Source organism: Colletes gigas, unplaced genomic scaffold (genome assembly GCF_013123115.1).
Source record: "Colletes gigas isolate AHSC1104 unplaced genomic scaffold, ASM1312311v1 Colletes_gigas_Sc00020, whole genome shotgun sequence".
Taxonomy (NCBI): domain Eukaryota; kingdom Metazoa; phylum Arthropoda; class Insecta; order Hymenoptera; family Colletidae; genus Colletes; species Colletes gigas.
The window spans coordinates 503004-530448 of record NW_025106649.1 but is presented as its reverse complement, the minus strand read 5'-3'; the positions used below and the strand labels follow the sequence as shown (position 1 = coordinate 530448).

The 27445-nt window shown below is 34.4% G+C and overlaps 1 protein-coding gene across 1 annotated transcript in view; it reads left to right on the top strand.

The window, feature by feature from the left end:
• LOC122400878 (neuron navigator 3) overlaps positions 1-27445 on the top strand; it is a 345501-nt gene that overhangs the window by 96640 nt on the left and 221416 nt on the right. The window contains exon 6 of the mRNA XM_043402613.1: positions 26608-26768. Coding sequence (XP_043258548.1) covers positions 26608-26768 — 161 coding nt within the window. The remainder of the gene's footprint in view (positions 1-26607; positions 26769-27445) is intronic.

The window sequence follows — 27445 nt, the reverse complement described above, 5'->3', positions numbered from 1 at the left end:
ATCTTCGAAAAATTTCAAACATTCAAAATTGTTTAAATTCAATGCTGATTTAGTTACAGTAAGGTGATAAACAATGTTACGTACAGGGTGTCTTAATAATATATTTGTCAAACATTTCGTCCTTCATCGTAGACAAAATCTTTTATAATTTTATAATTCATGTACGACAAATGAATAAATAAAATTATGAAATTGCATGAATTTCGAATACGAACGACTGTAGATGTTTTCGTACGTTTATTCGAACGAAGTTGAGTTCGTCTTTGCTTCAGACTCGTCTGAAGGCGAAGTCGAAACGATCCAGCGGCGTATCACAATGAAGATAAAAAATGTTTTGCGAAATTCTGTCGTAAACGGAGTCCTGTCTATTCCGTGGGTGAACCGGTCTCTCTCGGCACGACGCCTTTCGAATAAACTTCTGCTCGACGTAGATTGACTCCATTTCTGCACAATTCAAATGCATCAAGTTTCTATTAAATGGCCACCTTTGTTCTGGTTCGCGTTTCGTTTCTGGTACCCGGGGTAATCGACGCGAGTTTCGTATTCCGTGACGCGGGCGTTTGTTATCGGCCAGACGCAACGCGATAATAGCGAACGATACAGTAAACGTGGAAATTTAATGTGCCTCCCACGAAGTTCAGTATTTTCGTTTTTAACTACGACGCCCGTTTCGAGCCGTTCTGGTTTGCGTTGTTCCGTTCCGACGACTCTTATTTACGCCGTTTGTTTGCCGTTTTATCGGCGCTCTTTAACGACCCGTGTGACGCGAATACAGACGCGGATAAATAACGTTACATCGCCGTGAACAGTGATGCGCGATCGTTAATTAACGGGGCCACCCGTTGGATTCGTGTACGACGAAAAATGTGCGAAGATATTTTGTATGCAACGAGACCCTGAAATGAAACGTGAAATATAAATTTCTAGAAATTGTGCTGCAAGAGGTTTTTGTTCATTGTTGGAGTTACACGGTGCAACGGGGGAAAAAAATTTCTTCACTTTAGAAAGCATTAGATGGAAAATATGGAGACACGGAAAGGTTGAAAGAAACTTAAGAGACACGATGGACGTTGATGTGAGTATTGAGGAGTTTTAAAAATACAGAATTAAAATTATATATTTTTAATGTAGTGATTTAGTAGACACTTTGGACATTGATAGAAATTTAAAAAAAAATAATGATAATTTAAGTGCTATTTAACTTGTGTATTTCTTTCCTATTTTTGAAATACAATTTTTAAAATTCAGAGAAAGCTTGAATTTTAATAAGTATAGGCATTGTTTCGAGTAGATTTTGTGGGGTCTGAAGCACTATCTATTGCAATAGAAATTAATAAGCTGAGTAGTTTTGGAAGCATATTTATCAAGATCTATTTGTTGCTTTCTTAGTTTCATTCTGAAATTCGTATTATATTCAGTAATTAATTTCTAGCACTGCAAATAATTCTGAGAGAATTATATAAACGAATTACGGAAATTACTTTCTAAGGAACTGTGTTTTCAAGTGATTATAAAATTAAAAGTGCAAAGATTTATTTTTGGAACATCTAATTATCGAATAATTTTCAATATTTTAGTATATCTGTACGTGTTAAAACGCGTTACGTAAATTCATTGAAGTTATCATTTTATATGTCTGTCATAAAGTAATGGCGTCTCGTAAACATGGCTGACAACTTTACAGCCGCTGTAGGTATTTGAAATAGAACATAAATGCAGATTTCTAATTTATGTAAGTGTTTCTTATAACCCTGCCATGATGTTGACCGAAGAAATAAATTTAACAAATGGCCGTGTTTTTGGTAATTTTTAAAATTACCACACGTTCTCAAGGACACCATTTTTAACAATTTCTTTCTATAGAACAATTACTAATCGTCTCTAGTTTAGGAGATACTTGCCAAAAACTAATTGCAGCAATTATTTAGTATAATTCTTTTATTAAAATTATCAAATCTAAATTTAAAAATATAATATTTAAAGGCAATCAATGTATGAAAATAATAAAATAACCTAAAAATTTAGAGTCACTAATATTCAAATAAAAATTTATTTATACAATCCAATCTTTCAAAGATAAAATAAAATTAAAAATTAATATTGCACGATATTAAAAGAGCAAGTCGAAATTCAAAATCTAGAGTATATCTCGTAAACTAAAGACGACCATCAATTGTTTTACAGGAAAAAGTTATCCAAAATGGCGCATTTGAGAATATACACGAAGGTCAAGATCATCACTCCTCCCAATCTAAATAATTAACTATTTATATTATACAAAGTTGACACTAAACAAAGTTGCACTTAATCACATAATAATTATAATTTAATTACGATGCATAATCCCTAATCGAAAATCGTTAATCCTCAGGCTTTCTTCGGGTCTCTTTTTATTTATTTAGGCACTAATCATGAACGAAACTATAATGAAATTTATATGTTTTTCCTTCCTCGCGACATATTTATTTTCCCCCGAAGACCATCAATATATCAGTAAAATAAAAGATCGTGACAATTGACCAATTATCGGGATACCGTGTGGTTAAGCGTAATCGAATCGTGACAAATGCAATCAAATAACACTTGGCGTTGCCGAGGGGTCGCTACAATCCGAATCTCATCGTTCATTCCCCGAAAACGTTTCGCCATCGATCACTCGCGGGTAATTAGCGATCGTTTCGATCGTTTCGACGTGGCGCGGCGTTGAAAAATCGACGAAGGGACGAAAGAAAACATTCCGCGGGCCGGTATTCGCGAAGCATGTGGCGGGTCCGCACGGGACGCGACTTCTTGAAGAGATACTTTCTCTTCCTTCCTTGTGCCCTTCCTTTTTCGGGCGACTCCTTTTCTCTCTCGCTCCTTTTTGCACCCACCGCTACTCCGAGTCGACGCTGTTTGATTTATTATTCGCGACTCGCGCGATTATTTCACGCGGACCACCGTTTCTCCCTTCGTTTCTTCGCCCCTCCCTTCGTTCGCTCGCCCGAAACTCTCTTTATTTAGCGAACGAGTTCAAAGACATCCCAGAGACGAGTGTGAGTCAATGTTTTCGATGTGAATGGTCGCAGAAATAGATCCTCGAGCACGCACTCCGCTCCTGTTCGCGATCGCCTTGGGCAAATCGCGTTTTCTGATCTTAATGGGCCGTAAGGCTCTAGGGAACTCCCCCTCCTCCCCCATAAATCGGTGGTTTGAAATGTTAAAAATAACGTGCAAGTGGTTCCGCGTCGAAATTCGCATTATTAAGAAAGCTGTGGCCCGTTGATACCAACTGTGCGCGTTGTTTTCTTTTAATTGGGATATACAGGGTGTCCAAAAAGACTGGGACGAAATTTAAACTGTGTGTTATTGAGGTTAAATACATGAAAAAAAGGAATAAACTTGTGTTCGAAAATGCTTTATCGAAAAGATATGAGCGTTCAAAGATTTTTATTTTTACTTTAATAAAGCATTCTCGAACTTTATGTGAACTTTTTTCATCTATTTGATGTCAATCATACGTAGTACAAGTTTGGTCCCAAACTTTTTGGACACCCTGTATATTCGTGTCATCAATAAAATTTATACATTTCTAGCGAATAAGCCAGTTTGTTTAAAAAAAATTAGGACAGAGAATGGGGAAACAAAAATTGCATATTATGGAGAAATTAATAAACTTTTATAATGTAAAATTCTTAATGATAACGAAAAAAAAATTTCTATCAAATATGTCTTGTTGTAATGTAGTGAACATTTTGAAGCATATTTATTTACTAGATTATATTTAATAAAGTAATTTACATAAATATAAATAGTAACTGGTTACTTAATGAAAATTAAAAAAGTTGCAAAAGTCATAACATAGAAATAATTCTAAGTTTTAGATAGTAAAATGTAAACTATTTTTCTGTAGATGATTTAATATTCTTCTTATCGAAATATTTAAATAGTTTATCCATAGTCCCCCTCGATGAATTTCACGTTTCCTATGTCGTTTGCCCCTATGCAGCCCCCATAACATGGCTGGTCCTCCTCGATGTTTCACTGTCGAGCAGATATTACCTTTCTGGTATTCAGTGTTTCTTTTTCTCTCCGTACCATTTGTTTTTTCCCCGTGTCCAAGTAAATTAATCCCCTAGTTCGAAGATAACATTTTTCAAAATGTCTTCGATGGAAATGCATAGTTGGAATTCTTATCTGGATGTTTGATAACGAATAAAAGGTATTCGACTGCTCGTCCGTTACTCGTAAAAATTGCAATTATATAATGAAATATTTTCCAATTAGCAAATAAATAAGAATATAAAATATTAAAATATAAATTTAAATAATTTAATAAATTTTAAATAAACCATGTTATTCTATAAAACTGCTTTCGAAATAGATCGATATATACCTAAACTATGATAGAAAGTAAAAGAAATAAGAAGTTGATTAGGAAAAATGCAATTTTTATACTTCTTCGGTGGTCGAAAAGTTGGTTCCCGTGTCTGGAATTTGTTTCTGGTCGAACGTCATAATTAAGCGTAACCTTTCGATGGTTGCTCGTCGAGAACAAAGAGTAACGTTCAATCGTTTCGAAGCGAAGATCCGGTCGTGCCCTGAGAACACACGGTCGTCCAGCCTTTCTATCCATAAACTTCCTATTCGTTAAATCGAAGTTAATTTTTCAATTTTATTGCCAACGATTCCAGGAAAATGCGAGAGAATTGAAAATATCATAGGAAATGGTTTCTGATATATGTTTTCGTACAATAGATCGACGAGGAGAAAAATAATATGGTAGAACGGTTGAAGAGTCTCCGAAAGGAGGTATTGAAATTCTGAGATTCTTCTTCTACAGCAGCCACTTGTGCAAAGCGTCTTCTCAGAAGTTCTCAGAGATCGAAAGAGACCAGAACCGTTTACCTCTTAGGGGCCCCCCTTATACGTTAAACAAAAGCCTGTGGTGCAACCGATTTTTTCGTTTGTTGACCGAGTCATTCTACTTCAGACATTTTGGAAGATGTCCAAGCATAGTTCTTTATTTATTGTAAGTCATCGTAAATTTTAGATCCAGGACTTTGCTTTCTATTTTGTAAACTCTTTGCATTTTACAGGAGTTTCTTACTGTTTTTTGTTTTCCATCAGAGAGCAATTTTTTATTTTTAATTGAATGATCCGAGGGGTTAAAATTCTTATGGATCAACTATTAGGAGGAAAAAGGTGTCTTTTTTCAAATAAAAGGGTAATATTCTATTGTTTATTAGAATCAGTTTTCTGTATTGGATACAGTTACAAAATTAAGGTGAAAAATTAAAATTGGTTCTACATTTCTTTGAACACATTTAGGGACAAGTATTATTAACTATTTTGATTTCGTTTATAAACATAGGCTGAATAACTTTTGTAATTGTATAGTTTAATGAGAACTATCAAAATAACAATATGAGAAGACGATCTTTCGTTTAAAAAAATTTAGGTAGCCCGTTTTTTCCCTTCTAATGATGACTATAAAAAAGACTTTGTTATACGTGAAAAGAGTAGCCTTCCTGGGCCATTTAATTAAACCAAAATAAAGTTGATATGTTCGTTGGCTTCTGAGAAAGTATAATACTTTATATGGACCCCGTGATATACAGGAAACGTTCATTGAAAAGATATAACTGGATCAAAATTACTTCCCAATTTTTAGAAAGATCTGGGAAAAATAGTGATAGCAAATAGAATTCCTAGCACAGATGTCAGTGGGTATCCTAACCCAGACCTAAGCCAGTACCACAATTTATACTCATCTGAAAGGAGCTACTACATATTTACAGATTTCTAAATATGTGGAGTGTTTATATACAGTTCCTCAATTGGTATGAAACTGAAAGAATTCAATCTACAGATTTAAAAATCTACTAGAATTTATATAAATCTAAAAGGGACTAATGCAGATTTATATGGAGTGAGAATATTCATATAGAAGTCCACCATTGGTAGAAGACTGAAAGAAACTAATTTACAGATTTAAAAATCTACCACAATTTGTACAAATCTAATGCATATTTACAAAGGAATTGGAATGTTTATGTACACTTCCACCATTAGTACAAAACCAAAAGAAACTAATTTACAAGTTTAGAAATCTACTAGAATTTATATAAATCTAAAAAGGACTAATGCAGATTTATATGGAGTGAGAATATTCATATAGAAGCCCAGCATTGGTACAAGACTGAAAGAAACTAATTTACAGATTTAAAAATCTACCACAATTTGTACAAATCTAATGCATATTTACAAGGAATTGGAATGTTTATGTACACTTCCACCATTAGTACAAAACTAAAAGAAACTAATTTATAGATTTAAAAATCTACAATTTATACAAATCTAATACATATTTACAAGGAGTAGGAATGTTTATGTACATTACCACCATTAGTACTAAAGCAAAAGAAACCAATTTACTGATCTAGAGATCTAGACGACGGGTTAATATTTTTCCCCGGTAATTCTAAATACGTGGCTAGAGGGGAATGCAAATGCGCACTATTACAGCACGATTTATGCAAAACTAGAAGAAATTAATGGACATTCGCCGGTTTAAAAAATCTAGATAACGGTAATATTTCATTCTGTAATTCTGAATAAGTGGCCATGTGGTTAGTGGGAATGAAAGGGTTAATACACCCGCGCATAATAAACGCTTGTCCCGCGTCCTTGCGTTTCTGCGCGCGGTTGTGCTAATCGATGGTCCGGACCAGTCGCGATAATAATATCGTCCGCGTAAAATGGTACACGTCGCTCTTCCTGGTAGAGGACCGTCCTTTTTCTCGAGATTATCTAAATTTATCTCGCGTCGCTGGAACAACGCGCGACCGTTCCTTCTGGTACGGTTTGTGCTTTCTCTCCCGTGTGCCCCTTTCAACTGCTCGCGAATCGATCTTTTATGGCCTTCGCGCGAAGAGTAATTGCACCGGCTCGGATTAATTATCGGCCCTTTTCGTATAAATTATCGAGAGCCGTCCATGTATCTTTTACCCGGGGCTAAACGGTTTCTAGAAACTGTTCGCCGACATCTGTCGAAGTTAATTTCTATTTACGCGCCATGCCACTGCTCTTATCGTCGTTTTTATTCGGCGGTGTGCTCTTACTTTCTTGATTTATCGTTTCGTTATTGCGGCGAGAGCCTATCGCGTTACGCGGAATTGAATTCCACTCAGTGTTTGACTCTACCGGCGTTTCGTATTTGTTTTTCTGATCGACACGGAGCAGCAGTTTTCGTTACAAAGAGAGGAATAAATTATTTTTTAGAGTTTTATAAGTTTGATTCAAACTTAGTACGTTCTTTTTAGCTTTGGACTATTGGTATTGATATATTTGTTTTTATATCATTAATTAAGGGAATTTTATTTGAGGCAATAGTATTGAATTTTCAACCCTTAATAGTTACGTTTACTTACCCTTCTGAGGTAGTAAGTTTGTTTTGTGTATGAGTTATTTATTCGTTTCATTATTAAAGTTTATCAAAAAATTGTCAAGTTAATGCTATAGTATTATAATTTTCAGTAATTTCGAGTCTCCAATTTCGAGATTGAAACGTAATACAGGGTGTTCAGCCACCCCTGGGAAAAATTTTAATGGGAGATTCTAGAGTCAATTTCTTGACTTAGGCTTCATTAAAAAGTTATTAAAAAATTAAATTAAAAAATTTCTAATCATTCTGAAAAAATTATTTTTGGTTGCAGGGGTCAAGTACAATCATTTTTGGTGAATACACATACCCCTGAAATCCTACCCAGTTTCGAGAAAAAAATTCGAGTAGGTGCTGAAATTTTTCGACGAAAAAAAAAATTTCAAATCGTTTTGGAAAAAATATTTTCGGTTGCAGGGGTCAATTACAATCACGTTTAGTTATAAGACATAACCTCGAAATCCTACCCACTTTCGAGAAAAAAATTCGAGAAGGTGTGACATTTTTCGACAAAATTAAAAAATTTCAAATCGTTCTGGAAAAATTATTTTCGATTGTGGGGGTCAATTACAATCATTTTTGGTCATTAGACATACCTTCGAAATCCTACCCAGTTTCGAGAAAAAAATTCGAGAAGGTGTGAAATTTTTAGGCGAAATTAAAAAATTTCAAATCATACTAAAAAAATTATATTTAGTTACAGGGGTCAATTACAATCATTTTTGGTCATTACACATACCCCTGAAATCCTATCGACTTTCTAGAAAAAAATTCAGTAGGGGTGGAACTTTAAACGTTAATAACTTTTTAACGAAGCCTCCATCAACAAATTAGTATTCTTGATTTTCGTCTTATTTTGGCCTCTAGAATCTCCCATTACAATTTTTCCCAGGTGTGGTCGAACACCCTGTATAATTTAAAATTTGTTTATCTTGAAATAAACTTTGAAAAACGGAAATAAAAATAATATTGTTTCGTACATAATTTATTTATTCGTTTCGAGATCCAAGTTTATCAAAAAATTGCAATGTTAATGCTGAAATATTAGAATTTTCAGTAATTTCGAGACTCCAATTTAGAGATTGAAACTTAATATAATTTAAAATTTGTTCGTCTAAAAGTAAAATTTGTAAAACAGAAGTAAAAATAATTTTATTTCGTATATGATTTATTTATTTGTTTCGAGATCCAAGTTTATCAAAAAATTGCAAAGTTAATGCTGTAGTATTATAATATTCAGTAATTTCGTGACTCCATTCCGAAGATCGAATCGTAGTATAATTTAAAATTCATTTGAAGAATAGAAACTGAAATAAAACGTTTCCAGTAATCGTGGAAAGTAGATGGAATTCGTTGGCGTTAAATTGAGACTGAAATCAGAAGTCTCGTGGCGTAAACAACACTATGAGAAACAACTGGACAATTTTAGAGATAGTTTGGGCTATCCTTTCTAACCGAAATAACGCATAATTCTCTGTGCCGAGATTTATGCCTCCTTCGCGGCGCTGGACAGCCCTAGAATTGGCTCGCATCCACGGGTGACACACAATATCGTCTAATACCACGAATGAATTAGCCATTCATGCGAAGCATTCGAACAACGCGTCCATTCTGTGACAATCCTCTCAAATATTCCGACAAACGTCTAAATATTTTACTATATTTCCAGTCTCTGAGCTCGTCGTGTTTCGTTTGATGAATCATATTTTTTACATAGAAGCTACTATTTATCAATTATCACATAAATTAGTATTCCTCTTCGCTTTTATATTTCTTTGTTTAATTAAAAGTGTAGATATCCCAAAGAAAGCAACAGAAGATTAACCAAAATCGTTGTGTTTCGTTTGATGAAGCTTGATAAATCATATTTTCCACATAGAAGCTAGAATTTATCAATTATCACACAAATTAGTATTCCTCTCCACTATTATATTTCATCATTCAATTAACATTGTAGATACCCTAAAGAATTAATCAAACTTATTCCGTTTCGTTTGATGAAGTTTAACAAAGCATATCTTCCACACAGAAGTTAATCTACTATTTATCAACTATCACATAAATTAGTATTCGTCTTCGCCATTACATTTAATGATTTCACTAACATCGCAGATACCCCAAAGAGGCCAACAAAATCATTTTCGTTTGACAATGTTTGATAAATCGTACTTTCCACATAGAAGTCGGTATTTCAATTATCGTGCAAATATTATTTACTTATCATTTCCCCCGTCGATATTATGCAACGTAAAATAAATTCCAATAAGGCGTAGGAGGGCCATTACGACTACCTGTATACATCGTCTCTACGCGAAGGCGTTAGATTAGTTTGCTTTACGATTTCTAACGATCGGTAGGGACTTATAGCAATGCGCCCGGAGGAGCCGTTCCTCTTCGTTCGAGGATTTTCTCGGCGCATTGTAACAATTTGTACCTGTATGCGAATTATCGTTCCTGTCCCGGTGAAAAATTGTCCGTACGAAGACCGTGGCAAACTCGCGCCGCGGTTTCCTACGGTGGTTTCTCTGTCGTTGCAAACTGGTCCTCTAAAGAACTGGACTCAGCGTGCAATTACTCCTAGTGCCACGGATAAACTACCGAACTCGTTCGCATAAAATATTCCAGCAAATCAGCGAGGTGAACGTAAAGGCGTTTCCACATATGCGGTTCTCGCCTGATAACAAATGTTTATCGAGTTCAAACTATCGAGCACTCTCAACGGGGTGCTTATGACACTCCAGTGGATCACGAGTAGGGGGGGAAAAAAATTGGGAACAGTTTCTTATTGGGTCAGGAAAAATCTATAAGGTGGAGAAATTAAATAAATATTGAAGCTGTAGAAATTTATAAATCTCAAAACTCTAGGTTCAATATTAATTATTAGGATGAAAATGTAGGAAAAAATATGTTACAATTTCTTATTGGGGCACAAAAAATTCTTGTAATGTAAAGAAAGTAAATAAAAATTGAAACTATAATATGAATCTCAAAAACTCTAGTTTCAATATTTATCATTGGGATAAAAACGTGAGAAAAAAATAAACTACAGCTTTTATAGTGCCACAAAAAATACTATTAAACGTGGTGAAGATATTAAAAAATTGAAACTATAGAAATTTATGAATCTCAATACTCTAGGTTCAATATTAATTATTAGGATGAAAATGTAGAAAAAAATATGTTACAAATTCTTATTGGGGCACAAAAAATACTTTTAATGTAAAGAAAGTAAATAAAAATTGAAACTATAGTATAAATCTCAAAAACTCTAGTTTCAATATTTATTATTGGGATAAAAACGTGAGAAAAAAATAAACTACAGCTTTTATAGTGCCACAAAAAATACTATTAAACGTGGTGAAAATATTAAACAATAGAAACTATAGAAATTTATAAAACTTTGAAATTCTACCTTTTTTTTTATTAAGATAAAAACGTTAACAATGACTAAAAAAGGCAATATTATTTTACAAATGCAGTAAAGTACATATTCGTCTGTGTTTTTATGAAATGGCGCCCCAGGTATACCTGTTTCGTTACAGCACTGCTTATAACTAGAAACGGAGTTGTAGCAATCTGTGGGTCGATTTGCAGTGCCGTGCGTTTCGTAGGAAGCACCAACAGATTCGAAACGAACATTTAGCTGTGGCACGGTAGAATAGTCTGTAGCGAGTTAAAGTAAAACGGAGTACGGTGAACTGCAATGGCGTTCGGGCAAACGGTACACAGGTTCGCGAAGGGTCAAAGGAGTAAGCTTGAAAGTACGGCAATTAGTAGAATCTGTCTTTGGGATCGTTTGACCGGCCTCTATCTACGGTTATCTATGCGAGGCGGAGAACTATGCACGTAACCATCGAGCTATAGTCCATTAAGCACCAGGGAAGAGAGTTTGCAACGGCCAACGTACTCTTTACACTTCTGCCTAAGTGCACGGGGTTAGGCTGTGATTAAGGCAGGTAAAAGCAACGGCCGGATGCCTATCGACCACGCCGCGCCCGGCGACATTCCTTCTAATTAAGGGAGTATTCTACTCTGGAACCTTAAAAAAAATATATTTTTTATTTTTATTTTTTTTTGCTGAACGTGCATCTCGAAATATTTTCGCCAGAAATATAATAAACAGTGGAGGTGTCTGCTTACTGTAGCACACCTGTTAAATTTTTATAATTTTGTTATCTTCTGAAATTTTTTATTAAGAACTGTTTCAAGATTTTTAAATGAACCCCTAGTCAGTAGATTTACCACTTATGGCAAGCTCCATTTTTATAAGGAAGGATTTTTTCTGACCTCAAGACTATAAAAAATTTGACACATAAAATACTTTAAAAATGTGTTTTAAAGTGCGAAGAAATGAAGTTTCAATATTTCTGTGCCCCCTCAAAAATTGTTTTGTCAGAAATTTTTGCAGACCTGATCCAAAAGAAGGAAGGAAAATTTCGTTTATTACACAGTCATAGAATTTTAATTTTTATATAGAATAGAGTTTATTCAATAACAATGTTTTGGTATTGCAACATAATGAGAGATCACAAATTTGGGGGATGAAAAAAACGCGTTGCTCTTTTAATAGAATCTCGGAATGGAATGCTTCTTAAGATCCCGCGTTTCTTTTGTTTATTCGTTCTTTGGTATTGTTTGGCGACTACACGGGGGGGTTCACGCGATTTTTCGAATCGATCGACCAATTAAATCTGGCCACAAAGACGCGAACGGTATCGCGGGGTTCTATGCTCGCTCTTTCACGAAGCCAGCAGCAGCTACGCCTCTCGAGACTACGTGCTCCTCTCGTTAAGGTAAAACCGTAATTTTGCACGTTGCTTCGCCGGTGAAGCCTGTCATTTATCACCGTTAGCTCGTTAGCGATGCTGAATTTTTTTCACAGGCTATCGACGATCGACGATGAAAGCTTTTCAACGATCGCGAGCCGAAGACTGAAAATCCTACCGGCAAGAAGGGTTTCGAGTAACGTTTGCATGCCAGTCTTCGAGCATCGAGACTGACCTCTCGCGATTTTTTGTCTGGACGAACGTCGACCGTACATGCTATGCACAGTGGAGGAATAAAAGTACTCGAACAGTATTAATTTTAGCGTGCTTTAGCATTATTTATTTATTTAATTCTTGGCCTAGTATGCTTGGGATTACTTCCAGTTTACATGTCCACTTTTTCTATCTATTGAACTATAATTATACATGCTTAATAGTCGAGAATAATTTCGTTCATAAATTCTATCGCCTCGAGAAATTAGCTGATGGAGGATCTCGTTCTTAACATTAAACCTACTGATGCTTCATGTATATTCTATTATGACATCCTGCATATAAATTTAAATTCATTTTCAATTAAATAAACAATTTATAATCCAGTTTTATTGCACATTCAGTCGTATAATCAATAGGAATTGTTGAAAATTCTTTGAGTATATATCGTGGAAGTAAATATTAAAATAAATGTAGAAGACAGCATAAATTATAACAGTAGTTATATTCATTGGATAGAGGATGAAATGCCCTTTAACACTAGATTTACGGGCATTGATCGCACGTATATTTATTAATACCTTTCATGTTGACGATTACCTTAAAATACGATTTTTATTTTAATTAGAATATGTATTCATGCCATTACATCAATCAAATTCAACATAAGTTGTTAAAAAATAATATTTACGTGTTCTGCAATTTTAAATATGGAATTTAACATCCGTGAAATTGACGGCTTTCGTAAATCTAGTGTTAAAATGACTGTTCATTCAAGTCGATAGCGTAATTAGTTCCGGAGTTATGACAATTTTGGTTTCAAGTCGAGCGTCAAGGTAAATGTCAAAATAAACATAGAAGACAGCATAAAATATAGTAGTAGTTATATGCATTGGATAGGGGATGAAATGCCCTTTAAAATGAGCGTTCGTTCGAGTCGATAGCATAATTAGTTCCGGAGATATGACAATTTTTGTTTCAAGTCGAGCGTCAAGGTAAATGTCAAAATAAACATAGAAGACAGCATAAATTATAAAAGTAATTATATGCATTGGATAGGGGATGAAATGCCCTTTAAAATGAGCGTTCGTACGAGTCGATAGCGTAATTAGTTCCGGAGATATAGCGATTTTTGTTTCAACTCGATGCGGTGGCTAGTTCGGGAGATACGAGGGTTCGAAGCGTTTGTTTACGTCGCGAGATCAATGAACTCCCACTACGACCTTATCAAGGTCGTTGACCGCACGTGCTCGTAGCAAATAGTAAATACTACGTGATTCACGTGCGAGAAAGAGAGGTCCGACGCGACGCGCTAGACGGAGACAGAGATAGTCGAATTAAAAAAATTACCCCTTTACATAAATTACGATATCTCGAAAACGGAAAGTCCGATCGACAAAAACCAAAAGCCATTTTAAAGAGGAAGCTTTGCCGCTTCCAACGATGCCTCATTTATAGATAAAATACTAGTAGTTTCGAAACTGCGCGCGTCTAAAGTTTTAGTATTTTTAATACGCGTGAATAGGCTATTATACGCGAGCCGGACAGTGAGACAGTCGAATTAAAAGAAATTACCTTTTACATAAATTACGATATCTCGAAAACGGAACGTCCGATCGACAAAAACCAAAAACCATTTTAAAGGGGAGGCCTTGCTGCTTGTAACAGTGGCTTAATTATTAATAAAATACTAGTAGTTCTAGAACTGCACGTGTGTAAAGTTTAACTATTTTTAATTCGCGTTGTTAGACTCTTCTAAGCAGTGGAAATTAAAAATTCTCTACTTTCGTCTTTGCTATACATATATTCCCTATTTACATCGGAAGCTAACCAAAATCTGATACCAAATTTTGTTTCTTGACTACATATTTTCCTCTAAAAACAAACAATAAGAATATAAGTGAATATTGTAAAATTCGTTGTACATACATATATAATACTATATGAAAAGTTGTGGAGTTAAATGACGCTAAAAACAATAACAATAACAATAAATAAAACAATATTGTGTGTTAGAAATTTAAAAAACGGTCATTTGAATTTGAATTATTTATTAAGTTCAGTGATAATTTTCTTAACGTGTATCTGCCAGCAATAGACCTTCTCCTTCCATTTGAAGATACATTTACACAAACTCGCTTGCCAATTCTGCACATTCACGTACACATTAACATTCAAGGAACAATCGATAAAAAAATGTAAACGTTAACGTGAGATTAAATCCGACACGTCTCGAGAAAATAGATTCTAACGCCAACAAGGATAGACCCGACTCGAGGGTTTATATTTTACGTCGCGTGAAGCGTGTTTGCTCGGTGGTCGGTTTCGCGTTAGAAATTTCTACAAAGTTGGCGTTACATCACGACGTATTCATTGCCATTTCCACACCCTGAAGTCCTCGAATAGCCCTCACGACATTAATTTACCGTGAGAGCCGCGGTATGCTAAGAAGCTGGAGAGATTGCCACCGGATGGAATTTAGATTCACCGATCGGGACTTTTGAAGAAGGTTATTTCACCGTTGATCGTGATTTCGTATCGCATAAACCAACGACTAACAGCCTCGGTATCGTTAAGATGAATTTTATAGGCGAACAAATAGATTTCTATCGCGATCGTTATTCCAATGCAATCTTTGTTGCTCCCATGCAGTTCAGTGCTGTGAAATTTAATCAAATTCACAAAAAAAAGTTACAGATCGAAATCCAACAGGGCAGATTCTTATCTGGATAAAAATCTCAAACAACGAACTAAAGATAAAAGTTCATACGGTCCTCCTTGAATAGAAACTGAAATTTCAATCGTAGGATTAAATATTTTGCGACAATTTTGATTATACATTATTCGAATAAAAATGAGTTGTGAAATCTTAAAGAAAGTAAATAATTTATGAAGAAATTTCACGTCGTGCGATAGAATGTATTATAGTTAGAAACGAATTATAATTTTCTTTAGACGTTGAATTGAACTCTTGCTCTCATTAATTAATTATTTTTCCCATACCACCATTTCCTGCTCTAAATTAGTAATGATACTTGGATTGTACATGCTTTATACATTTTTTAACGATTTTATGTTTGTTTAAATTTGCTTCGTCTCTTTAAGGATCGAGTTTGCGAACATGTCGCCTAAGTATGTCCCGTTAAATGTACACATATCATATATACTATCTAACAAACGACCATAATTAATGTATTAGTATGCACTGATCAATATTTATCACGCTCCACTTTTCATATCACGTAGTTTCATCGGAAGTTATAAAATTGCTGTCTGAATTTAATATGCTCTCATCTCAGTTTATTATTATTTCCTGTATGTAATTCTCTCAGGTATACGTTTCAGGAACTTTACAGTTATTTTCATGTTCTAAGCAATACTATAATTATCCCGCTAATTACAGTTAACCTTTTCCTTCGTGCTCATTCTTTCAGAGAACAAGGAATTATTTATAAAACGACAAATACTCTCTAATCGAGTTTCCAATTATTTCTATTTTAATCAAATTATTCTGTACATAGTCGTGAACATTCTAACCACTGTTTTCGTTTTTTCTTTCGTGGATATTTTCGTCCTTTACATTCTTTTCAATATTTCTGCGAATATTGTTTACATTTCTCAAAACCTCTTTTGCAACATATTTTAGAAAACTAATCATTGTTAGAGAACAAATATGTATTTGATCGAAACGTTCGTTAATGATTAGAATTGGTTTTTTAAGTAATTACTATTTCAAAGATAGAAAGCTGTAGAAGCGAGTAGAAGTTTTGAAAAGTTTTCCAGGCACTTTTGCAGTTGGCCTCAAACGGTTCTGTTTCCGCTCGTAAATCTGCCGAAAGTACGTATATACTAGAAAAACTGACAGGAATAACTAATTTTATTCGCGTTGAAAGTTTTTACGAAGTTTAAAACACTTTCGCGAGGGAAACCAGACGACAGTACCGCTCGCAGTATGAAATTGAAATACGATACTCATTGCAGGCAACTATGAATTCCTATTGTTCTGTAATTTATTGCTATTTCTTGCATTGGTAAGAGTGAAAACTTCGTTCGACCGTACGTAGGCTCGTAAATGTAATATTGGTTTGAAAATACCAAAGAATATAACGTTAAAAAACTACGAGAATATCTTTTTTTACTTATTATCGATTCTTGCCATTTTTAACTTTGGACTTTGAAGTTCCATGCTTGTAATTCTGTCCAGAGGCTTGGTGATTTCGATGCACTGAGTTTGCTGTTTCCATGAAACAGGAAGCTGTAAATAAGGGTAGAAAAAATAAACTAAAATCTAATCTTCGTGAACAACAGTTATTTTGAGTTTGTTGGTTTGAGTCTCGTAAAAATTAAAAAGCATTTATTTTTGGGACGTTTCAGATAATCACATTTTTTAGTTCTACCATTTCTATACTGAGATAATCATTCAGCAAAAAATAGGGTAAAGATTGAGCAAGTCTGAATACTTATGTAAAATCTAATTTTATTTGCTAGAATTTTTACATAAAACTAAGTAATAAAATCTAAAAATTCCCAATAACAATAGACAAATTTCCTCCTTCCTCAAGCTCCCCCTTATCTCGCTAAATTTTAGTAAAAAATTCAGGGATTGCAGAGTTCATCCTCGATATTTTATTTTGGGAATCTTTGAAGTATTTTTTTATATTTGATTTGCTCGTCCCCATATTGGTTTTAAGGAGAGGGACACGGTAGATGGATAAAGCGTGAACTGACATAAGACAGGGATGCTGGGGTGCACGGAGGTGCAAAAGGGGATGCTCGAAACAGCAGGGATGAGAAATCGGATATTGATCCTCGGGGGTCTCATTGGATGTGGAAGCCAGAGGCTCGAGTAATTAACAGTACCTCCTTCCCCCTTTTACCGCAGCCATAGCATACGTAGCCGTACGGTATATGCATGTATCTGCATTAATTGTTCGCCAGGACGTGTCCATATCGCACGAGTACTTTACTTACAATCAGAACGGTACATGCATAGTTAGCACACGTGCATTGCGTATGAATTTTCTTGATACTTGCCCGCGTGAATGGCACTTGTGGAACAAAAAATGCTTTTTGTTCGATAAACACGATAACACGGTGTTACTAAGCCTTCTGCGTTTCGTTTCTTTTATTAATTTTTAGTATTGCAAAAAGTGTATACAAACTATCACAAACATACTTGACTTTTATTAAAACTCATGTTGACGGTTAAATTGAAATTCGATTTTTCTTTTAATTATCAAATTCAACATAAATTGGTAACAAATAATATTTATGAGTTCTGTAACCTTAAATACGGAATCTGAAATTCCTGAAATTGACGACTTCCATAAATCTAGTGCTAAATTCCCATTGTTCCGTTCTATCGTTTCGTGTATCATTTTTTTTTTTTTTTAATGAAAATCTGCAGAACTATAGAAACAAAGACTCGAAGATAGTTCGTTGCAAAGTGGTAAATTTAATATTAGCGAAAATAGAGAATATTTATTCTGACATGATTAAATAATAGATTGTTTAGCATTTAAGGTAGAAACTTATTAATTTCACTGTTTTTAAAGCAAAGTCCATTTCTTCTTCACTTTGTTCTTTCATACTTATTTATCTCGGTTAAAATTCTTGTAGATATTTAAAGATCTCGTGTAAGGATCGTATCTCGTTAAGTTTGCATCTAGGCACAGTGAAACAAGAACGCGATTCGATGGCGTCGGTTAGAAAGTTCTACGCCGTTAATAATATTGTTAACGGGTGTACCAACCACTCGAGGAAACGTTTTTCGCTTACAAACGACAAACAAAGCAAGGTAAGGACCATGTTTACAACCGAAGCACGTCATATCTTGCAATATTAATACGTCAGCCGATTTGCAGCCGACGGAAATTGTGAAACGCGTAGCCGGGCCCCGCGATACCCAACCGGGAACATTAATTTTCGATATTGCCCTCGTAAATATTCCCCCCGAAACGCACTATTCCCGAGGTTTTCTTCGCGAGATTGAAACGTTTTTCCTTTTTTTTATTCGACGCGCGCGTCCGGGAACCGTGAAAAGGGGTTTCAATTTTTTCGTCGAACAATTTTACGCGATGTATCATTGCCCGTGTCTTCTATTGTGACGCATAGGAATGTTTTCTGGGCGGTGCAAACACCCATAAATCTCGAATGGACACTATTTCTCTTTCACAAAGTGTGTATAGAATGTGGAGACCACGATATTATTTGTTTTTGCAGGACGAAAACATCCCTCTTACATACAGTTACACTCGTATTCGTAAACTTGTTTGTTACGAATTTTTTTCCATTTTATTTTTACCAAATGTTTTTTGCGTTTTTATTTTTATTTACAATTGTAGTTTTTTTCTTTAATATTAACCGAGCAGGTAATGCCTAATTAACGAAACTGGTAGAAAAGTATTTATTAATAATAATAAATACTATAGAAATCACACAAACAAATACACTTTTTTTTCTCGAGCGGTCACCCATCCCAAACTTGACCGCGCCCAATATAATGCAGCTGCACCTCACTGATCGAACGAGGTCCAATGTTTCCATCGTTCCATGTTTGTTGACAATTATTACTTTTCATTTATTCAAATATAAACCCTTAAAAATCTCAATGTTTGACAAAATGGACTTATTTTCTTTATTTATAATGAATCACAATTATAGTGTACGAATACGAGTGAGAGTAACTGTACGTATATAATTAATTTTTTATTTATTATTTGGATTCGTTTTCTTTAATTTCTTATACCTTATATTATTTCATTATTTAAATTTATATAGAACTTACATTCACATCTGAAGAAGACCATCGAAAGTTGAAGGCGTTTCGAACTGAAATAAAAAGTCGCTTTCTTTTTTTCTCAGAGTTTCTAATACGTGAAAACTGACTTAACCACCAATTTTAAAGACATAGCAACAAACGATATTTTGTAAATAATATTGTACAGGAGAAATTTATTAATTTATGTCATATTGCACTCCCTGTCTCCATCCACTTCCTAATCTTTCTAGCATTAATAATAAGCAAGACTTCGTTCTGAATTGCCTCGATCGTTCTATTAGGCAGCATGCTGCCCCCGGAACTTTATTACGGACAAAAGCATTGTAAATAAAGAGTCTGAGGAAGTCTCGGACAAGGGATTAAAGGAGACAGTTAACTACGCGACCCCTAATAAACTCGACGTAGGGAATTTTATAACCTGCACAGCTAAACGTTCCTGGATTACTTTTTCTGCCGTTTCGTGCAATTTTTTCCAAGTACCAACCCTGTGCGATTTTTTTTCTTTGTGTAATAGATAGACGTGACCTAATTAAATCGTGCATCATTTTATAAAAATACATTGTGCTAGACTAATTAATATTTTCCATACTGTTAGCCTTGAAACGTTGTATGGGGTTGAAATTTAATTTGTTTTGAACACATATTTTCAAAATACGATTTTATAAAAATACATTGCATTAATGAACATTTTCATTTCATTTGTTCTGTGGGATTGGATCATAATTTATCTTGAGCATCCCCCCTAGTTGGGAAAAATAGAAATGTTCAATTTACGAATCACATCTGAAGTTCATTTTAAGAATCATTACTGTACAGTGAGTCTCAAAATTATTGTCACAGATCTATAGTTACAAAGGAAAGCTTCATTAGAAACGTTCAATTTACGAATCATATTTAAGGTTCATTTTAAGAATCATTACTGTACAGTGAGTCTCAAAATTATTTTCACAGGTCTATAGTTACTAAAGAATGCTTCATTAGAAACGTTCAATTTACGAATCATATTTAAGGTTCATTTTAAGAATCATTACTGTACAGTGAGTCTCAAAATTATTTTCACAGGTCTATAGTTACTAAAGAATGCTTCATTAGAAACGTCCAATTTACGAATCATATTTAAGGTTCATTTTAAGAATCATTACTGTAGAGTGAGTCTCAAAATTATTGCCACAGGTCTATAGTTACAAATAAAGCTTCATTAGAAACGTTCAATTTACGAATCATATTCGAGGTTCATTTTAAGAATCATTACTGTAAGTTTCACAATAACGAGTGTTCGTCATGAAGTCTGATATATTAAAATCAAAAGTGAAAGAAATCAGTTCTTTTTTATGAATATAAACAAAATTAAATCGTATACATTTGCAAAATCGCTTGTAATTAGAATCGTACGACATAGGGTTGAACAAATAAATTTTTCGAACCTCCCAATAAATATTAAACGTTTGGTACAAATAATTATCGCGTTATTTGTGGTACGTTATATTTTATAACAGACTTGGTAGCGAAATAAAGTCACCCAATTTAGAGTTAAAAGATAAATGACAAATTCACGGGGTCCGTGTTTCCCTGGAACGCGTCCACCACCCTATAATGCGTAGGTAGATCTTTCCTTTTTAAGGGGAATAACCGGTCCCGTATCGATCCTTACGAGCAATATCGTTGGCTCGACACGACTCTCGTATCCTCGCGTATCTTAAGGGGTCCCCTTAGGACACATCCTCCTTATCAGTGCAAGTACACCCGCTATAAACGTCTCACCATCCTTTGCGCGTTATAATACGCGTGTAACCTCGCGTTTCAAAATTTTTATTCAAGACTTAAAAGGGCCTCGACCATTAACGCGTCTCTCTGAAACATTCTGCCCTTAGGCCTGGATGCGAACCAGACTTTCATCAAATGAAATGGATATTCGAGGACGCGAGCATGTGTTGCCAGGCGCCTAAGTGTCCGCAGAAGTGCTGTGAATACTTAGTTCGCAAAAGTGAGACTTCGTTAAAAATCTTACGTTAGAGCCTTGCTTTGCTCGTTAAGGTATGGCATAGTATTAATTGTAGGAAGACCGTGCCACCGAGCTGTTATGTCGAACACTGAGGGGAGCCTCGACCAACCTAACTACGGTTTCCCATTTTTTATTGGAAATTAAAAGAAAATTAAAATATAATGAAACTGGCAGCAACTCGTAAAATGAATTCGACTCGAAAATAAAATTTTGTTTATATTTTTACTGGGACAGTTTGTGTAAATAATTGTAGTATTATTTGTTTCACCCTCGAATGACTTTCCGCCATTTCGATTGAAATCTGAATTTTATTATTTCGTGTTCCAATACAAATATTCTGATTTTTGCGTTGTATTTATGAATTTTTTAGTTATCATGTCGTTGATTTTACGAGGTCGTTTAGTACGAATATTATTACTGTTATTTATTAACAATCGAAACACTTAACGATCCTTCGTTAAATATATTTTTACAAGATCGTGTTAAATTACGGAACAGAACTATAAAACTGATTCTTTGGAACGTTATTTTGCGAATTCGGTATTTCAAATTCGATATTCTCCAGTCGCCAACGTAGCCAGTTTCCAGGTATCCAGTGACGTTACCATAAAAATATTCCAAAGCAAGAACACGCGAGTTCTCCTAGCTCCAGCCTCCGCGAAGCGTGATATTTCTTGGAAACGCGACGCTTTCATCGGCTGATTCGTCAACAAAGGGGATGGAAAGCGTAGTTAAATAGTGGGGCGCGAAAGACAAGCACGTCATACTCGTTTTTACACGGTCGCCATTTTACGTTTTGCTACCACGCGCTGGTTGCAGCTGTCTAACTATTTTACAACGATCAAAAATATTTTTAAAGCCAATTATTTCCACTTAAAATTTGCATTTATACCCTCGTTCGTGTATGGAGTATCTGTACAATTTGTACTTTGAATTGTATATCTTGCATTTGTAACTTGTATTTATAAATTGTATTTATAAGTTATATTTATATATTGTATTTACAAGTTATATTTATATATTGTATTTATGAGTTATATTTATAAATTGTATTTGTTAGTTGCACTAATAACTTCTATTCGTCAGTTGTATTTACAAATTGTATTTATATGTAGATTTAGTTGTACCTTAATATGTATGTTAATTGTACGTATTAACTTACAAATATAAATTGTAAAGACAAGTTATAAGTATCAGTTATAAATTCAAGTTGTAAATGCAGGCTATAAGCACAACTTAAAATACGTATAATTATATGCAAGATATAAGTACAATTTCTAAAGTTATAAATGCAAGGTATAGGTACAACTTAAAGTACATATACTTATAAATGCAAGGGATAATTGTAACTTAAAGTACAAATAATTATATATATTTGTAATTTATATAGTTATTTATATTGTATAGTTACATGTACTTTAAGTTGTACTTATACCTTATACCTTGCATTTACAATTTGAATTTATAAGTTGTACTTATAACTAGCATTTATAATTTATATTTGAAAGTTACTACATATAAATAACAAACATATTAAATTACAATTAAATACATATAAATAAAATTTGTAAACACAGCTCACAAATAAAAGTCATAAGTGCAGCTTACAAATATAAATTGTAAATACAACTTATAAATACAAGCTATAAATTAAAATACAAATTCTATATCAAGTACTACGTACACCAACAAGATATAAGTATAAATAAAACACAGATTGTGGACAGTAAAATAACTGTATAGAAACCATTTTGTTTCACACCGTCAAACATCGTCAAGCCTAATCAGTCGTACCAAGAATTCAATTTGATCGTGTTCGAAGGAACAGTCGACTGAATATTGACCCAACGAATTGAAAATTTGAAAGGCGTCGGGGCAGAAAATTATTTTTTCCGTGCAGTCGAGAGGGAGCCTAGTTAGCGAAGTTTGTATCACCCTTCTATCTCCGACTGCGTTATTCAAAGAGAATCCTGTGCTCGCCGAATTCGCGGCACCCTTCGTCACGACGGAAAGAAGAGTACGACGACGCTTGGAAAGAAAGAAAAAAAAAAACGAAAAAATATATCCGTCGAAGGGAACGGTGCGCGACACGAGCACGAGACGACCACCAACGAGTCTTTCTTGCTCCCACCCCCGTCGAGTTCTCGTTTACCAGCGTTTTCTTTGGGCAACGTTAACGCCCTCGTGAAGTTTTCTTTCTTTTTCCCGTTCACGGTCCCCTCTCTCTTGTTGCCCTCCCGCTCTCCACCCTTTTCACTCTCGTTTTCCAGCGAAAGTACGCGTTTTTGGCACGCGATCCGGTTGCATGCTTACGAAAACTACGCGATGGAATTCCCGTTTGGAATTTTGACGACCCGCTAATAAGATGCCCCGAATCGTTTCCCGTTTAATTTCCAAACGTTCGCGCGGCCACGCTAGGAAACACATTTTTATAATTTTAGCCAATATTTATATTGGAAACCGAAGGAGAAAGTTGGACGTAGACTACGTAATAAATTTGTGGTGGTGCATTAGAGAATAATCTTTATTTTCACGGTATAAACAAAATTAATATTAATTAACTGAATGCAAAAGTAAAATATAATGTTTTAAAATTTTTTAATAATTTTTTAACGAAGCCTCAATGAACAAATCGATATTTCTTAAAAATTCGTTTTTCATTTTTAATAAATTTGTTTGATACCCTACAGAAAAGTTGTCTAATACTTTTTTGTAGCTACCCATGAGCTCTACGTCAGAAAAAAGTTTCATTGAAATATATTCACTATTGTAGAAGTTGTGGACGTTTAAAAATTGGACCATTTTTATGGGGTCTTTCTTATTTTGCGGCGTCAAGGAACAAGTTTTCGAATATTTTTGCAACTTCTACATATTCTTCACTAAAATACGCGTTGATTGCTTTTTGAAACCTTAAAATCGTCCAATCCGTTCAGGAGTTATGACGTTTTAAAGATTCACAAGACATTTTGGGGTAACATTTTTGGTCAGAAATTATATTTTCGATAAGGAATTTTTTTCTCGAAACTGAATAGGATTTCGGAGGTATATGTAATGACCAAAAATGATTGTAATTAACCTTTGTAATTAAATATAATTTTTTTAGTATGATTTGAAATTTTTTAATTTCGTCTAAAAATTTCAATACCTACTCGAATTTTTTTCTCGAAACTGGGTAGGAATTCGGAGGTACATATGTGTATTCACCAAAAATGATTGTAATTGACCTCCGTAATTAAATATAATTTTTTTAGAACGATTTGAAATTTTTTAATTTCGTCTAAAAATTTCAGTACGTACTCGAATTTTTTTCTCGAAACTGGGTAGGATTTCGGAGTTATGTGTAATAACCAAAAATGATTGTAATTGACCTGTGTAATTAAATATAATTTTTTTAGTATGATTTGAAATTTTTTAATTTCGTCTAAAAATTTCAGTACCTACTCGAATTTTTTTCTCAAAACTGGGTAGGATTTCGAAGATATGTGTATTCACCAAAAATGATTATAATTGACTACCAGAGCCGAAAATAATTTTTCCAGAAGGATTTGAAATTTTTGAATTTAATTGTTAATAACTTTTTAACGAAGCCTCAGTCAAGAAATTGATATTCTTGATTTTCGTTTTATTTTGGCCTCAAGAATCTCCCATTAAAATTTTTCCCAGGTCGAACACCTTGTATAATTCTAGAATTAATAAATAAATAATTTTATACGGTATTTGAAACAGGAATCGATTTTGATGATCCCAGGAACTCGTATATTATGTCCTTTCGTAAATATACATTGTGGAAAAGATTTCCAGTTGCCCTTTCCTAATTTAGATAACACAGTTATAATTACCGGCTGTTGTATTGGTGTATCTCGAGTCGAAAACACGGAACGCTTTCTATTCTCCGTAGTTTTCGTTTTGATTCGCCGCGCACGGAAGAAGTGGCGGTACAGAGAAACTTTTCAAAACAAACAGTTCTCAGAAAGAGTGTTTCGCCCAGATCGTGGAACAATAACATAGTCGGCCGATGGCCGTGACGAGATAGTAACCTCATGTTTCAGCACTCGTTCGTTGGAAATGACGAATACTTCTCGTTACACGTACTATCTTTGTTTAAATTACTCACGTCGTCGTTATCGATCGTCGTACTCATGGTACGCGTCATTCTAACACGTTGAATTTAAAATTCATAAAATTTTCGACGAGGCTACTTTTATTTTCAGAAAATTGAATACTGCTTAATTAAAAATTTGTCGTAACTATTTTTGTAAGATTTATTTCACTTAACGTTTCATCATGAGACTCAATTTTTTTTGGTTCTGAATGAAATATTTATTTCAAGTTTTTGACTTTCGGAATACTGTAGGTATCTAAGATGGTACAAATTGAAATTAATTATTATAACTCCTTTTTTCATTTCAATCCATCAGGTACTTAGTGTTGGTTGAAAATTATTTCTAGTAAAGAATAAAAAGACAAGTTTGAATTGTTTAATTATACCATTAGAATCAATACTCTTCAAACGATTGTTATATAAATGTGATTAAAAGAGCCCATTTGTGTGACCAAAACAGAGTGTACCCACCCATCAATTTAATTAAAAAAAGTGAATAGTTGTAAGCGTTAAATCGTCGTTTCAAATCTGTATTTTGATGTGTTTGGTGTGTCGCTGTGATGTATACAAGATCCCTCTCTCTCTGAATAGAAAGGACATTGATAACAGCTCCCGAATTTTGGTGAGCGACCGGCAGTTGTGAACGTTCCGAGCTATTGACAAGGTCTCTACAAATAACAAACGCTTACAGACCGCGCAGAAGTCTACACTTTATTTGCCAAATCAGTTCTCCAAATAACTATTATATTTCCCTACATCGTCGCATCCCGTTTATCATTTTAACACATTGACTGCCACGTCATCCATATATGGGTGACATGAATTTTCATCGATCAGCTAAACAAATTATTTCTCAAGATTACATGTCAAAGGAAATAAATTTTGATGGGACACTTAAATTTTAACGAGGCTGTAAAAATAAGTTCTATGACAAATCGTGGATATGCCAGTTTCCAATTATCCAAAAAAGAGTATCCTTTTCGTAGACAATTTGAGGGATTTGGTCTGGCAGTCAACGTGTTAAACATATTCCCCTACATAGTAATAAATAACTTCAAGAATAGACCTTCCTTCCTACCCCAAATTAATTGTCAGTTATAATTGGACAAAGTAATGAGAAGAATAAATTAGAACGCAACTTTTGCACCGTTCCTTAGCGAAAGGAATGCTGAGAACGATGCTGGTCAATTTGTGGAACCTAATAGCCAGCGTAATCATAGTCGGAGGTATCGTTCAAACGAGCCGGGAAACGATTTCAGTCTGAATGACACTAACGACTCCATCGAGACGTTGTTTTCTAAATTGATCTCTTTGTTCCAGATTGCCGTCTCCGTACAATAAGCAGTCGGCCGTCGGTGGGGCAGGTGGCGGACCCGGCGGTGGAACCAGTATACCTTTACCTGCCACCGTAGCTGCCACCAGGAGGTGTCCCCCGGATAAAGTTAGGCCAGCACCAACACCGACCCATCAATCGCAGCTCGGTAAGTCCACTATCGTTTTAACCGCCGTGAGAAACTTTGGAAAGGATCGATCAGAACGCAGACACGGTTCTCTAAATAACATTGTTGTCTTCAACCCTCCTTCCTCGTGAATTTCTTTTCTAATTATTTTGGTACAATATTATTTAGTCATGATACATAACGACTGAAGAAATATTTTTATTTGGAGTAGGAAAGGATTAGGGACTTTAATGTGGAGTAGTTTTTGTTCTAGAGCAGTCTATTTATTGAAATAATGAAAATTCTTGAGCTTTCTAAACTTTGAGCCCCTAAATTTGTTTTTCAAAGATTTTGGTGTAATATTATTTAGTCATGATACATAACGACTGCAGAAATATTTTTATTTGGGTTTAGTATAGGATTAGGGACTTTTATGTGGAGTAGTTTTTCTTCTAGAGAAGTCTATTTATTAAAATAATGACAATCTTTTAGCTTTTGAGACTTTCACCTCCCATGAATTTGTTTTTCAAATATTTGGGTATAATATTATTTAGTCATGGTATATAACCACTGCAAAAACATTTTTATTTGGATTTAGTAAAGAATTAAGAACGTTAATGTGGGGTAGTTTTTGTCCTAGAGGAATCTATTTATTAAAATAATGACAATCTTTTAGCTTTTGAAACTTTCACCCCCTGAATTTGTTTTCCAAATGTTTT